Genomic DNA, 16698 nt, shown 5'->3' on the forward strand with positions numbered 1-16698 from the left:
AGATAGTATTTTTTAACTAGGACAGCGGGTGTCTGATGACACTTGGCTTGGGAATTAAGAACATTAATAGCTATGGCTATAAAAAATAAATAAATAAATTAAAAAAAAAAAAAGTTCAGGGAAACAACCAAAAGCACATGTCCCAAAACACTTTTGGGAACACATTTTTTTTTTTGTTTTTATCTACAACAGAGCTAGTGGCACTGAGAGGCCACAGCACCTTTTCCATCGTTTTAAGCCAGAGGGGAATTTCATCTCCCTCCAGTTTTCCTTCCAAGGACATTTGTCATTGAACACTCTACAAAAGTTTCTGCCAAAAAGACTCTTGTAAAACAAAACAAGACAAGAGTATTGAGGAAAAGTCTGTTTCCGGCAAAAGAACAAGCCAGCCACGTTCCTAAAAGGCTGGGGACAAAAGAACTTATTTTGTTTTTGGCTTGGTTTTTAACAGTGCTGTATGTAGCTAATGAGTTGTTATTTGCACCCACTGTAACTTTTTAACCCTCTCAATGCACCACACTTGAAAATGGGCACATGCGATATATTACTAAGACATCTCTTTTTTAGAATGACATTACAACTTTTTCGATTATGTTTGGCTCAATTTGACGATCAGGTGCCTTTGGTGTCCTCACCAGAATCGCTCAGTCACGAACTTAATGGAGCAGAATAATATAACTCTGAGGTTTTATTAACTGGCCAAGAATTTGCATAGATACCAGTATAATAATAACATTCTTCAAATGTGTTTCTTTAATTTTCTACATTTTATTTTTCTCATTTGATGTACAAATGCGAACTATAGCATTTGTAACAAGTGGTTAAATGTTACAAACTGTTTGACCTTGCTTTTATTGTCCACAACAGCACATTTGGACTATGCTACAATGAAAAGTCAAACTTGCAATTGCAGATAGAAGCAGCTAGCTAGCTACATGACAACCCGTCAGGAGAGTAAGACTAACCCTTTCTTACATCGTTCTAAACTCAGCGTACATTTCCAATTAGTGGGCGAAGAATCCAAGGCTTTGTGAATTCTGCTTCAGAATGAAAGTGAGAATCTACATTCAAGGATCAAAACATGATGTCGCTATGAATACTTGGCTGCCACCAGACATGGAAACCAATCACAGCAAAGGTTATTTACATATAAAATATTAATGAGAAATCCAGCCGACTCATCCGACAGGTGTTTTTGCCAGACTAGAATAGCTTGAAATGGGCATTCTGGGCATTGCCACCCAAAGGTATCTTGAAAAAGAAAACTGAAAAAAACGTCACCAAGCTCAACATTTCCACTCTATCTAATAAAACATAAAGTTGCCATGAAAATCTTCCATCGATTTAAAATCTAAAGTATTTGTCAACAGTCAGATTGATGAAGTGAAAGTCCTCAATGTGCTCATTAAATGCAAACATGAGCCAAAATGTCCTCCCAGTCAGCACACTCACATTTTGCTGTTTGCATGCAGATCGTCTGCTTGCAGTTAATTTCTGAAAGTGTGTGAGCTTGACCATTTTGAACAGCGCAGTAGCTTATCAATACAAGGAATTTGAAATTCATTGGGAAAATTCAACTTTTGGGGTTGAAACGGCAAAGTCTCAAAGGCACATTTGTTTGAGTTGATAGTTTTCCACTGCTTTACACTCACGCATGTGGAAATTGCCATTTGTATGACCAAATATAGTGAAGTAAATCCGGAAACTTTGTCCAACAAACAAACAGAAATAAAATCAATTCAGTGGGTGTCAGACATTCATTTCTCCTGCGCGTCACCAAAATAGACCTGTTAAAACAGAGTGTAAAAGATGTAGGCATGATATGGACTACTGTGAGCAAATGTGTGACAGGAGTTACATTGGTGCTGGGCGCCCCAGCAGAACAGTTGCGCACGCACAAATGCACAAACACACAAAATCAGTCAAGAATGTGACATGAGCGATCAGGAACTTGGCGCGCTGCCGCTTTACAGCAAATAATTAAGTGGCATTTCTGTGTGCGCTGATAAAAGAGGCATTAAAAATTCCTTACAATTTCCCATTGCCCGATATTTCAGTGGAGCAAAATGTTCTCTCTCGACTCCTATGCAAGGGTGTCGTCTAAGATGAAAGATTTATGCATTTGCATGAGGCTCTGAACTAAGACTTAGCAAAAGTGCACAGCTGCTCTGCTGTGCCGAGCGGTGTGGGTGGACCGGGGATCCACTGCTGTGTTTTTCTCGCATCATTATTCTCGCTTTTTTTTCTCTCCCAGCTTCTCACTCCTTAGCTCTGTGACTCGGGCGCAGTGGGGATATAAACAAAAGGAGGTTTGCACTCTTTCACTCTAAAATATACATCAGCGGTGACACGTACACATGATGATGCGCCACGTTATGGGCTAAATGTACTAAGCCGCAACATAACCACCTTCCTTCATTTGGGGAAAGGTTGTGGAATATTGTAGTACCACAGAGAGCACAAGAAGGCAGACGGGAGAAACGGCCTTGTGTTTGCTCAGTTGAAATCAGCCTCCATCTTTGTCACTCCGAGTTGAATGATTTTGGCCAAGCTCAAATCAATAAAATGTGCCCAGATGGTTACTGAGATTGGACAACGGATTTTCAATCAATTTAACGTATCTTCACTTTGATAATGCCCGCTGAAACGCTGCACACAGACAGTCGCTCCCTCATCCTGCACTGCTGCCATAGCGACAGTGTTGGAGGCTTTGTAGCCTTTATCTCCCTGACAGAAGTTTGTCTTCACACGATTGAAGAGAAATTTGCCCTGTTATGACTGGGCGCCGTGCTACTTGAATGATAATGAATGATCATTTTAATATTTCAAATCAGGTAAATCAATCTCACGGCACCCAATTAATTTGTAACAGCCTCCTAAAAAAAAAAAAAAAAAAAAAAGAACTTTTTTTTATATGAAGCACATGGCACTCTTGAATATTGTACTTCATAAAGAAAATGAAAAATAATTGAACTGTTTTTTATAACACTTTACATCAACCCACTCCATGTGGATGATCAAATGACCAGACCCGTAAAACAGGTAGGTGGGCTACCTGTTTTTAGAATGAAATAACGAGCAAGAAAACTTGTTGATTGATGACATGACTGAATTTGAATACTTAAGAAATAATCTTTATGGCTGGTGCCTTCGGACAAAACTTAAATACACAAATACCATTCATTTATACAAACGTGATATGATGCATGTAAACACAAACATAATTATCTATTGTCATCTCTGATGGCTCTGTGGTGACATTGTGTGTTAAATAGACATCCTTGGCCGTCCACTTAAGCATGGAGGAAGTACTCTTGCATTTTCTCATTCAACTGCCCCAAAGGTACCCTATAGAATGTTGTGTATCGCAAGAAACCAACAGCATAGGTGGCCCTTAGACAAGACATTAAAATTGCATGTGCAGTAATCCCATTGGACACTTTGGACAATGTTGCCCAATCAGTGCTCAAGCCGCACACATAAATATCTGGAAGGCAATGACCACCACTTTCAGCACCTGCCAAAGAATTTGGTATGAATGCCAATGTTCCCTTCAATGACCGACTGATAACTGATAGGCTGAAATAATGACGGACTGATGATGACGGACTTGAAATGCTTCAATTTGAATTCATCCTAAAATTTTCAGAATATTGCTGTTGCAGTGGTTCACATAGTGAATTGTCCTTCAACGGTATCAATTTTAAACTCAATGTCTCTGATTCACAATGCCCCTGTGATTGACAGGCGACCAATCCAAGGTCAGTTGCAGCACTATAAGTGTCTTGAATTGGAGGGATTCGGATGTTCATTTATAGTATGTTAATTTTACTATTTAGTCAATGTTCATGACGATAAACAGGAAGAGCATCAAGAGTTTAAAACACGCTGTTTTGTATTTAGTTCATGCTGTGAACATTATTCTCACCACACATATTCCACATAACATTTGTCATAGGGGAGAGTTATTTTAATGCCAGGCACAGTTGAGCTGCTGTGTGCACCTCTGAAAGTAGGCCAGTTTGGGAAAACTAATTCACATACTTTATTTTTGATTTATTTTTATTTAAGTGCTCAGTCTGATCCAAATCATTTTCAAAGGACGCAGTGTTCTTCAGACGGGCTTCTAATGATCACCGGCTGACGTGCCAGCACATCTGTAAAGACACTCGTCTCTCTTGTCTCAAAGTCGCCTCCCGTTCGGCTCTCTTCTACCACTCGTTGTTGCCCTGCAGTGCAGATGTCATTACTAGCCGCTGTCATTAATTGTTAAGTACATCGCTTTCTGTACGGGCCTAAATAATGCAGACGATCAAGAGCAGAGAAAGCCAGACAACATCAAATAATACTTTAATATTACACAGAGCTGAAGCCATTGACATACATTTTTTAAGCTACTTTTCCAAGAAGAGCCTACTTTATTACATTTACTGATTTTTTTTTATTTTTTTTTACTCATTTGTGGAAATACACTAATAGAGATACAGTATCGATATTGGCACAGATACTGAATGCCTATACTGGTAAATATGCTCAAATACTACGAGACCACTTGTTCGTCGTCTCTTATGTACCGTGTGTTATTTTAAAACAGTGCCCTCTGGTGTTTAGACTGAGTCGTTGGGAAACTAAAACGTGTTTTACAGGCAACATTTGAGTAGACTTGAAGTTGGCTGTCAAAAGTGTCAAAGGCATGAGGAATAAGAAAATAGGAAGTGATTAGGAATGCTCAAAGACCATTTCAAAACCACTAAAATCCTACGTGTTACAATTAGTGCTGAGAATATTTTCCCAGAAAAAAAAAACCCTCTCCTATGAAAATTAAAACATATCTCCGCCTCCTCTTTCATTAAAAGCGCATAATGTATAATGATGCTAATGGAGTCGGGCTCCTTCTCAGGAAGTTCAATTTTCGTTGTTTACGGACTGAAGACTTCAGTCTGCACTTTTAATTTGTGAACAGCCACAATTTGTTGATTTATTTCAACAATAGGCCCTTGAGGTACATCATCTCATTTTGAGAAATAAATCAATATAATCACCAGAAACACAAAATCACAATTAAAGACAAATCCACAACATAATCGAAAACATTGAAAGCAGCCAAAATGACACAATATGTATGTACATACAGTAGGTAATCAGAAATTCTATACAGTGCAGTCACACATCAGTGTACTTACAAGCAAGGCACAAAATGAAGCTCAATAAATGCATCCAGTTAGATTTATAGTAGACAGCAGTTACACAAGAGTAAGTTCATAGCCATTGAGGGCAGCAGAGAAAAAAATATTTGAGATGTTTGAGAATGAATTAGAGATGATTTAAAGATATCAAAAGAGATGATAGCTTGACGTGAGTCCGGCAGCTTATTCCAATCTGATGCAAACTGAAATGTACGGCGACTGGTTTCCTTCCTGACTCTTGGAGTAAAGACAACGGATCAGTCTGCCCTTAGGCTTTGCTGTGAACGGCTAAATTAAAATCAAGAGTGGTTGTTTAAAAAGTAAATAACCAACGCCATTCCTTCCCAATTCAACAACTAATGCATTATACCGTGGTGGGTCCATTAGGGACACCTCAGAACAATAAACTATTGCAGAGGACAAAGTTGGGCTGGGCGATAAATCAATATCAACGTGTGACACTACAGACACATGATCAATATCAATATAAAAAAATAAGTTTGATAGGAAAAAATCTGGAAGAAAACCCCAGCAAAAGTTTATTCTGACTTCCATGTTTGCAAAATGCTTGCACATACATGCAATACATAAAAAAATAAAAAACAATATATATTCAGATATTCATTGTAATTGTTGACAAAATACTTAAAAAAACAGGCTTTTACGTATTTTTATTATATTATATTTAATCTCTCTATTGCCCACTTTGTTTATTAAATTGACCTAAATTCAAACTTTCTTGCTACGGGTCCCAAATTAGAATAATTAAAAAAAGAAAAAAAAATTGCTATTGTCTAATATGACATACTTATATCTGGAAGATGCCTTGAATTTGAAGATGAATACAGCTAAATCCCCACCATGGCAGATGGATGAAAACTTGACAACTTGAGGCCTCATATTGGAACAAGAAGAAAAAGACACACAGATCTTAACATGATTCGCAATTAATGAGTCGTTACCAATTTTGAGCTGCTCGATGTCTTTCCTGAGAAGTAATCAGGAACAAGTCACGAAGAAAGTGGTCAGTTGTTTCATAAATAACCAAGAGCTGATCACGAGTATGGATGAATCAATTCAGTAAGATCTTGTCTTTTTATTCAAGGGTTATCCGCAGGTCGAGCTAGATTAAAGCGTGGATGTGTTCGGAAAGTACTTGTTACCAACCCTTTAATTTTTACATCATGAAGGAGACAGGGGAACAAAACTAAAGGTGTCAAAACTTGATTCTAGTCTAAAATCTTTATTGGCTGATGTATAGTTACATCTCTAAAGCTTTAAGGCTAATTTTGGATTTTTTTGATAAATCTGCACTTTTTAGGCCCTCGTTTACGTTCTAAAAACATATGCGACTTCTAATGTGTAATGCGATTCACAAATGATTATTGACACCAGTCTCCCTCCCACGCACTTTTCCCGGGCCACGTGCAGCGTATATTGGGCTTTTGATGACGTGGATGTCTGATGTGGACGGATGAGCATATATACCGCAGAAGCATCGCTTCCATATCTGATTTATATCCACATACAAAAGAGGCCCAGGTCAGATTGAAAAAAAAAATCTCGATTCTACTATTAGAATTGCATGGGCAAAAAAAAAAATTACTTCATTTGAGAAATTCAGAATCTGATTAAAGCTGTTGGCTGCTGTGTGATTTCTCGCAAAAACATTTCTTTGTACTTTGAAAACGTATGTATTGTACTCTATCATAACATCATATGAACTCTGCTTTAGTGTGAAGACAAAACAAGGTCACCTTGCTCCTACCTCCTGGCCTTTCTCTCGCTGATATCATAGGAATACAAAACATGATATGAATTTTGTATTTTGGACCATGAGTCGTGGAAATGTTTGTTGGTATTACAATAAAAGACTTTGGATCCTCTTCTTGCAATGTTTTGTGGACGCCAGTCTCATCAAAGCGGAAGATAATGGAGATGCCTGTTCATGTTTCTATGGATGACTGCACTTAAGAAAAATAGATGTGCACTTCTTTGCAGCAGCCAGCATGGTTGTATTCAAACTGTCTCCTTGCATGCAAATTTTTCTGAAATTGTCAAACTCTTTCTCTTAAGGGTGTGCACAGAATCAAATAATTCAATCCATTGCGCTCAACAATCTGTCATCCGAAACAATTCAATAGTCTGCTGTATTAGGAGGCAAGCTGCTACTTGCGCTTCAACGTCACTTCCATTCTACAGCCAACCATTATCGTGCTGAATTCATATTACGCAAATGTAATAATAATGTAATAATATGCCGGCACATGCAAAGTACTCCTGCAAAAAAAATATTGGGGGTTTTGTTCTCCTTTAAGGAAAAATCGGGAATTTTTGCTCTAGGTCAGAAGCTCAGCATTGTTCAACAATGTGATATAGTGTAGTCTATTTTCATATAAACTAATATTGATATAGGGCGGCACAGTGGCCCGACTGGTTAGCACGATGGCCTCACAGTGAGAGACAGCAGCGGTCGTGGGTTCGATCATGCATGGCAGGCCGATTGGACACTCTAAATTGCCCCGAGGTATGAGTGTGAGCGCGGATGGTTGTTCGTCTCTGTGTGCCCTGCAATTGGCTGGCAAACAGTTCAGGGTGTCCCCCGCCTACTGCCCGAAGATAGTTGGGATAGGCTCCAGCACCCCCCGCGACCCGAGTGAGGAGAAGCGGTACATGGAGGGATAATATTGATATAGTATTTGTTCACTTCATCTTACTATGAAAGGACTGTGTCTCTTTGAATGAACAAGTCTCTGGGTTGAATCTTCCAAGGAAGGAGACACTGGCCTCCTAGACAACAGGGACTTCAATCAATGTGTTTTGTAAAACAGGCCTATGGTCCTTATCAGACATTTCCAGGGCCATAAAGTCACGGCAGAGAATCAAGAAGGTCGACCACTTATCTTCAAACGAACAAAAGCCGGGATCAAATCTGCCTTCCCCTATGGGCGACCATAAAGTGAATTGGTTGACATTGCATATGTAATAAGCGAGTTTGAATATTCATGCATCTCCCTATAAGAGGACAGACACAGAAGAGGGGTGGGCCCACACGCATGCACCCACACGCACATATTTTGGGGAGACTTCTCTTGAAATCAGCATGTGACCTGGATAAAATCTTTCATCTTTTTCTCGTCAAAACGTCTGTGTCAGAGAAGTTCTTTTCCATCACCAACCCAGCCTTGCTCGGCTCCCTCTACGGAAGGCAGCCTTGCAAGTTTAGTTTTTTTTTTTTTTTCGTTTTTGGTGAGCTCTCTTTTTTAAAATGAAAAGCATTTGGTCTTACATTTTTATTTAGTGTTACACCAGCCCCAATCGTAAAATGTAGTACGTTATTTTACATTGTGTTCAATCAAACTTAATTTACATATTGTTACTATGTAATGACACTTTCAGTGTTTCAAGTCATTGTTATTCAACCTATCTCGGAAGGGCTTGGTGGCCGCCTCCAAGCTCCAGCACTAATGAAGAGCATCTTTGCAAGGACATCAAAACTTCATTTTAATTAGTAAAAAAGTGTGATGGCCCATTTTGCCCTGCTGCTATTATCCAGGCTGATGGGCGTTTTTTTTTCCAACATATATTAACCCATCCATTAACCCATCTATTTTCTACTGCTTATGTCGGTGCATATTTAGTATTCAGTACAGAAAAAAAAATAAAGTTGAGTGAAAGTCAACCAGCTTCCAAGTCAAGATCATGTATTTTTCATGGCAGTATGTCATCAAGCATTCAGCACCGAAACAAAGGTCAAAGCAGTGGGATCCTTGTATATTAATCAACAAAAGCTTGTCTGACTTCAAACTGTTTGTGGCGGCTCCATCAATGTCCTTGAAAATCTTACTCACCGTTGAAGCTGGAATTGCGGATGTACTTGAGCAAAGTTTTCCCTTCAGCAGACTCCATCTGTGGACAGACGCCAGGATGGTCGGGGCACAAGTCCCTCTGCATGTTGTGCAGCGCGTGGGCCATGGCGTACACTGCATCAATCACAAACTGCACCTTTCCTTCCTGCTCATACTTGGAGTCAATCCCGATTCGTTCTTGGCCTGTGGGAAGAGGACTAAGCGCTAGTAAATGCAGTACAAACCGTTAGACGTTACGTCAGCTCTCACTAATTCCTTTCTCAGTTCCGTCTCCTATTTATCATTCGCTGGCAGAACGTTAAAGTCTGATTTTGAGGCAATCACACCTAAAAGGGACAATGCGGCAGGGTAAATGAAGACGTGATTCGTTCACAAACGCAGAACTTGCCAACTATCGGGCTGTGATGTTTGTGACCAAGCCAGCAGATTGCATTCATGTTCTGTTCGACATCGTAATGGGCTGCTAACAACGGGTCTCATTGGTCCCATCCACAAGGTGATAAAAATCTCCATGAACTTTAGAGACACACACGTCTTTGCACTGACTTCATGCTCTTTCGCGTCCGCCTCACAGTGCGTTGCCCTTTGACTATGGGTTGCTGTAAAGGTTTTGCCTCCTGCCGTTCATACACAGCATGAATATTTAAATGGCCAATCTGCTTCTGGATTCTTCTTGTGACCAAATGTGCTGTTTTTCATTTTCTGTGATGGAAGATGCCGATGACAGTATGTGAGCGACATCAGCACAAGGGGCCTGCCTCACTAAGACGGAAAATAGCGGGCGCTCAATTGCGTGTTGACCAGAACAGATTGCGAGCGCTGCTGGCGGGTGTGTTGAGTGTGATTAAAGCGACGTTCATACAGTAGGACATGATGCCCAATTTAGATATTTTGTTGAATGCAATCATTTCATGCAGTTGTTCATATTATAAAATAAAATACCACTCCTAATGGGAAGAGAATGCAGATGTTAAGTGATGCGCATGCGCATGAAGTCATCACATTTCACTATTTTTAACTCCTCCCTCTTCCTTTAACATGCTACTCAAACTCAACGGGCCTCGTCGGAAAGTGATATCTCCTAACCTTAATGCCACCTTTCCTTCTCCTCTGTTTGATTATGTCATGAGGTCAACGAGCGATGAAAAGTTGGTTCCTTTCCAATATTGGAAAGGACAGCACATTAATTCGACGCCACTTTTCCAAACTGACGTCATCATGCAATGGTGAGTATTGATGATGTAAATCTCTAGCTTGCGGACTGCAAAATATTATCTCATAAAATATCACTGATGAGGTTTTGCTTTGATTTTGGAATTGCCCACGAACTAATAAATTATGGAAAGTTGTTTCTAAAAATCTTTGTGTGGAATAACACCTTTCATTTTGTTTTTTTGAATGTACATTTCGCCTCACTGACTTACACCTGTGACAAAAAATAAATGCAATGGAGGATATGTCAGGATCATTTTGGCTTCAAGCTTTTTTAAAATGTTTAAATGGGTGGAAAATGTCTCATTTTCCTTCCATTACACTGCCACCACTTTGAATGTCAATTTGCATCACTTTCAGACCATTGCAATTCGTCTCAGGTTTGATTGAAATGAATTTCTTCCCAAATATACCTTCCAAGTGAACAGTGCAAACCTTTTCTAACCAGGCACAATGACTAAAAGTACCAGAAGTCGTGATACTTGCAATATATAATCAATAATATTCTGTCTGCTACAAACAAACTTGAGAAAAGAAAACATAACGCCTGAACACAAAAATGACTTTTTTTTGACTGGAGATGCTAACAGGACGCAGCAGACTTACTTAACAGAAGGAGGTCGAAAGCAATCAATGTTGACATTTCAGCCCATTACTCAGAACTTAACATATTACAGCCAACAAGCATCAAAGAAATAAGCATAGGGTGACCTATATGCACGCTCTTTGAATGCACCAGCTTCCTATTCTAGATTTGACATTCACAAATAAAACCCGACTTGAGATATGAAGAAAGAAACTATCAAAACAGTTGCACGGCCTTCACAGATATAAAAGGCATTCTTAGCTGGATCAAGGGAAGAATAAAAGTCATTTACAATAATTTCACGGAGAGTTCGTGGGGCGTACGGCGTGAACGAGCATCTTTTATCTTTGACACATGATGAAATGCACCACACAGTACATCGGAAAGGAAACCAAATCCTTGGGCAAACAATCATTTGTGACACACTAGCATAAGCGTCAACGTGTATGCAGGCGAGATTAATACAGCGGCCCACATTACCAGCATCACCCACATAGATAATGAATGCAGCACCATGCCTGTCAAACTGTTGGCACCCTGGCTTTAAGTAATACGAGCATGCATCACAACACTACCATTACAGATACCACAAAGACGCTAATACAACAAATACGGGGGGCATAATAAGTAGTCATTCGGCTTGCTGTCATTTCCACTGTAATTTCAAACCCAAATAAAGCGGACTCCTCCTGCCGAACTGAGCTGACTCCATCATGAAGGGGCGCAGGGAATATAATGCGGGCTACTGAAAAACTTCAAGACGGATATTTAGGAAGCAGGTCCTCAGGCGTTTACCAAAATATTAATGAAAGCGAGGACCGACACACTGTGGGAAATTCAACAGGAATATCTTAAATGAAGCTAAGGAACAAACAGCATGCTGCTGCCGGCTGGCCCGCATATAGTGGAACGCAGCTTCCATGGGGCACGCAGTATGTTTTCATTAAAACAACTCGATGAAGTCATTCTCTAACTAGCAGATTCAAAATCATTTATGAATAATAAATGTCAGACTGCCAAATAATGAGGAGAGCTGTGTCTCTGTCATTGTCATGGCAACACTAAATCAACATGAGTGGTGTGAAATACGAGTGGACCATGCAGGACACCTCCTTTGTTGAGTTCAAGCAATGCATCTTTTTAATGCATTCATTGGCCCGTCTTCTGAAGCCTCTGTCTTTGTTCGTGACTTCTCATCATCAACTTTTCAATAGAGTGACTTCAAAGGAAATTAGTCCTTAGCCACAAGGCATTCCTTGCTTCTACTTCATTAGGATATACAGTACTGCGCAAAAGTCACGACTGACTTTCTTTTTCACCACATTAGTTTTGACAGTAATAGTGACATATATAGTTTAGGATTCCATTCCATTTAAGATTTTAGAGAGGCAAGTTGCACCAAGTTACCTGTTTATGATTTAATTATGCTGCATTTCATAGAGATGTTTCAATCCGATAACTGGAATGAAAATCATAGCCAATCACGTCATTTTCAGCTGAGTGCTCTTCTGTACTCCATTGTGTCTTTGTCTCCTAAGTCTGTGTTTGAAATTGCCACAAGCTTTCATGCTCGTCCACAGCTCGTTAAGGAAAAAGAGGCACACAAAGAGGGATGTGGAAACATTTTGCTTATGAGACTGACAACCAGAGAAACATGAAAGACAATACAAACTGAACTAAGTTAGTATGGCCAAACAGCAGCTTCCGACTTCAAAAAGGGACAGGTTTGAAAATGCGACGCATTTACATATTGTTCGACATGCCTTCAAATAGCCGAATGTATCAGAATTATTTTTTGACACGCAAGCTTGAGCCCCACCGGTAGCAATTATTAAAGGCAATTATTCAATAATGTTGTTTGTAGATGAGCAGAGTCGAGAACTAAGTAAGCAAATATAATTCAGTTAACTCAGTTTAATTTAATTAAAAAATAATTTGCTTGATTTGCAAAGCCAAATTCAAACATTGTACCATATTAGCTGTACATCTTTAGCACATCATCTCAGAACAAAACACTTCAAGTTACAACACTGCTGGAGTGTGGTGCTTGTGGGCAGAACTAAAAGTAGAAGTTTGGAGAATTGTTTCTAAGAAAAATGTCTCTAAAGATGACGCAGTTTAGATCCCATTCGAGGATCAAAGAAACCTATTAGAACTGTCTTTGAATTGAAATATATTTACATGAATTCCAAAGTTCACACAAAATAGTAGTTGAAAAAGTTGATTAATTAATTCCGGAACTATTTTGAGATGAATTTGTTATAAAATGGAATTGCTTGACAGCACTAGTGAATACATGCCATACAGTGGATGCATGTCTACAATTGAATAAAATACATAACTTTGTCTTGCGCAGTCTTAGAAAAAATTACATTTCACAGCATGTTATACACAAAACTGCGGATAAACTTCACATTCTTCAAACTCTGGCAACAATTTAAAAATATTGACATTGTAGTGGATTTGAATGTTCTGCATTATTGGATACATTTCCAGGATCCTTTAAAATGATGTTTCCTCAAATGAATTGAATTTCTCAAAGAAAAAAATCAAATGGTGATATAATTTGTATATGTTTTTAAACAATACTTTAAAGTATAAGGTGCATTGTAATAACAACAAACACAATGATGGATTTATGCATTGTTGGATGCTGACCAAATTCAGATGAATACGTATGCCTTCCACAATAAAAGGGTCTAATATGATGTACATCTCCCTGTCCTCTACGACACACACAAGCAGAAAAGACTCGCCGTGCAATAACTTCTCAAACAAATCAACTTTGCAATTTCATGTGAGACATTGATATAAACCTGACAAATATCAATTATTCAAGGCACCACATGATGATAATGTGGATAAACAGCCTGGCACTGGCACAGGGGAATGGAAAGAAAATGGCTATAATATTTCCATGATATTCATCAGAGGAGCAGATAGTGTAACTATAATATGACCAAGACACGTGACGTGATGTGTTGTTATTATTCCAACAATAACTCTGCGTCAACCCCCAGGGCACAAAAACCCGCTGTTGGATTTTTTGGCTGCATTGAGAGGGAGACAACATCATGTCAGTGGATTATCTGCAGCCTACAAAATCTGGCCAAAATGATAATCACGATTATTTTTTATCAACATCGGAATCACAATCATAATTCACAACTATTTATCATGTCAGGGAAAATGTCTGGATCTTTATTGGACTACATTTCAACAAATAATATGGAAATAGTTTCAGTGCAATGTGACACTTTACAATAAATCGATTTTCATTTTAGAATAAATGATAAATAAAAATGAAAATTTACCCAAGAATTAAAACTGTAACCAGGACTAACTGAATAAATATGCTATTCTTTTCTTTAACGTCATTCGCCCTTCAGAGGGAATAGCTCTTCACCTCGTCTCCAATATTTGCTGTACTTTCTTCTCTCTATCATGAAGTGATCCTGCTGCGGTTTGTATTCATTTCGTAATTTAGGCAGCTTAAGGGTGCCTTAACCATGCTTTTGCCCCTGGTGGTTGGCTGACTACTGGCTGATGATGTTATTGATTGAATATGCAGAAGAGCTTGCATTTTAAATGAAATGTAATATAACTGACAATCACATTAATTTAATTGTGTGTGCCAAAATTCTGATTAGTCTTCAATTCATTTTGCAGCTCTGTTGCAAATTCATGCCAAAACTCAAAATGTGAAAAAAAATAATAACATTATCAATTAGTCTTCTTTTTCAGACAACCAAAATTGAAATAAAAGCATGTACCTGTGCATTTACGACTGGTGTCTTCTTTCTTCGATGTACTGAGAAGCCTGCAGTCAAAGTTCTCCTCCCAGAATTCAGCGAACCAAACGTTCCTACGATTGTTCTCCAGGGTGAGCGCAGTAAAGTATTCATCAAACCCTGAGAAGAGAGGAAAGAAGAGGAAGCCTCAGTTCCGGCCCAATTAAGGTCCAATTCAAACCTGCAGGAAATGAAGTGCAGCAGTGGGGTGGTGACAGTGCGGTTCTGGCCGCCAGGTGCCGGAAGCTAACCAGCAAGCGCCACCTCATCAAACTTTGACCATGGCAGTCTATTTTTCTTTTTCAGGCCAATGAAGCTCAAATCACTTTCGTCTTCTTGGAAAGCGCACTAATTATATAAAAAATAAATAAAAAAATACAGACTGCAGAATGAATAGCACAGGATGTATAAATGGTGCTTCAGCCTTTTGCCTGCAGCTGAAAGCCCTGATGGTACTGAACTGATTTCTTCGCCGCACTGAAGCCGCAGGTGACAGTTTGGAAGCATGCATGGTGTATTAAAGTCAGGGTTATTTTAACAGGCATTTGAATTAAGCATTTGCATGAGAGGAAGGCTGTTACAACCAATGGCTCTCCTTTGAGATCAACCTTTTCCACCAATTGTGGGTCCAAAAAAAAAAATAAAAAGACAGAATCCACAATTGATCTGTTTCCACCGCTTGTATCTTTATGTATATTGAATTTTACATATTAATGTCTGCGTTGGCCTCCTCATTATTGTGTCATATATCATCTGAGTCGTGCCTGGGAATGACTAATGGAACCTGGATGATTCATATCAGTTACTTTTCAGAAGACCACTCACTGACAATGGCAAGTGGATTGATCATAACCTTACAGCACCCCGCAGCGCACATTTGCTCGGCAAGCCTCAGCTAATCAAAGAAAGGAATATAAAAAGGATGCTCAACTTCAATGATTAGTGACACTAACAGGATGCATTAAATAATGCCACTTGCTGAGAATGTTTTCGGTGGCGTATACTGAATGTCAGTCCTCTGTCAAAGGTAGGAAAATGGAATTTTTCCCTATTATACAATAACCTTCTTTATAAGCAGAGGTGGGTAGTGAAGCATCTGTGCAGATATATTCACCACAGAATCCTGCCATTCAGGCAAAAATCTGCCATGATAGACCGAGAGATGACCGAGTTGCATTAAAGCAACTCGGCCGACCGCAATTCATCCAAAACGTTACTTCAGTAAAAGCAATCGAGTGTATATACTGTCGCTCATCACTACCTACCAGTGACAGCAGTCCATGACGAATGCCATTTGGTTCGTTAGAAAATTTCAAAGAAGACAACATTCAAGCTACACAAGCTTCACTGAAAATGGTATGAATTTGTCAACCGTCAAGTTAATGTCAGGCAAAATAGTTCCTCGGATGAGTTTGCATCTACTAAAACCCACAGAGACGCTGCAGTGAGCAACGTGACTTTGGTCTCCCTCCTCCTATTCAAATATACACTATATGCATTAAGGACGTTGTCAATCTCTAAGGACTGTGGAACGTCATTGGAGGAAATTGCCAACTGAAGCAGAAATAGATTAGACCTGTTTAGCAATCACAGCGTCGAGGAGGTAAATCAACATATTGTATTTTATCACAAAGTCTGTCTTAAAATGCATGGAATGTCTTGCAATCAATTCTAGCAATATAGCGTAATCATATGCTAATGTTTGAGTTTGTGGCGCATGGGAGAGATGGTGATCCAGATATGTGACGTGAAGACATGCATCAAAAGCTGTATGAGAGTGCAATCATGTCTTATGAGGCAAAAGGGCTTCTCATAAAGCTGATACCACCAGTAAACTTTACAATGATTTTTATTGTCTTTCCAAGCAGCATGCAATAAAATTAATTAATTTAAAAAAAAAACAGTGTGCTACACGTGTAGAACTAAGCATACGTGCACGTTGCTGTTATCAACTGGTGATTGTAAGAAAACTCCACCAGCGGCCACAGGATTAAATGCAGGTCATATCAAGAATAAAAAAACTCCAAATCTAAAATAAAAGCAATGAAATTTGT

The 16698-nt window shown here is 39.1% G+C and overlaps 1 protein-coding gene across 1 annotated transcript in view; it reads right to left on the reverse strand.

Annotated features, from left to right (window-relative positions):
• Positions 1 to 16698, reverse strand: part of grm7 (glutamate metabotropic receptor 7) — a 118218-nt gene that overhangs the window by 34299 nt on the left and 67221 nt on the right. The window contains exons 5-6 of the mRNA XM_088290282.1: positions 14627 to 14764; positions 9038 to 9238 (exon numbers count right to left, since the gene is read on the reverse strand). Of these exons, the coding sequence (XP_088146408.1) occupies positions 9038 to 9238; positions 14627 to 14764 (339 nt within the window). The remainder of the gene's footprint in view (positions 1 to 9037; positions 9239 to 14626; positions 14765 to 16698) is intronic.

This window comes from Idiotropiscis lumnitzeri, chromosome 3 (assembly GCF_059441095.1).
Source record: "Idiotropiscis lumnitzeri isolate Australia: NSW breed Sydney's pygmy pipehorse chromosome 3, RoL_Ilum_1.0, whole genome shotgun sequence".
Taxonomy (NCBI): Eukaryota; Metazoa; Chordata; class Actinopteri; order Syngnathiformes; family Syngnathidae; genus Idiotropiscis; species Idiotropiscis lumnitzeri.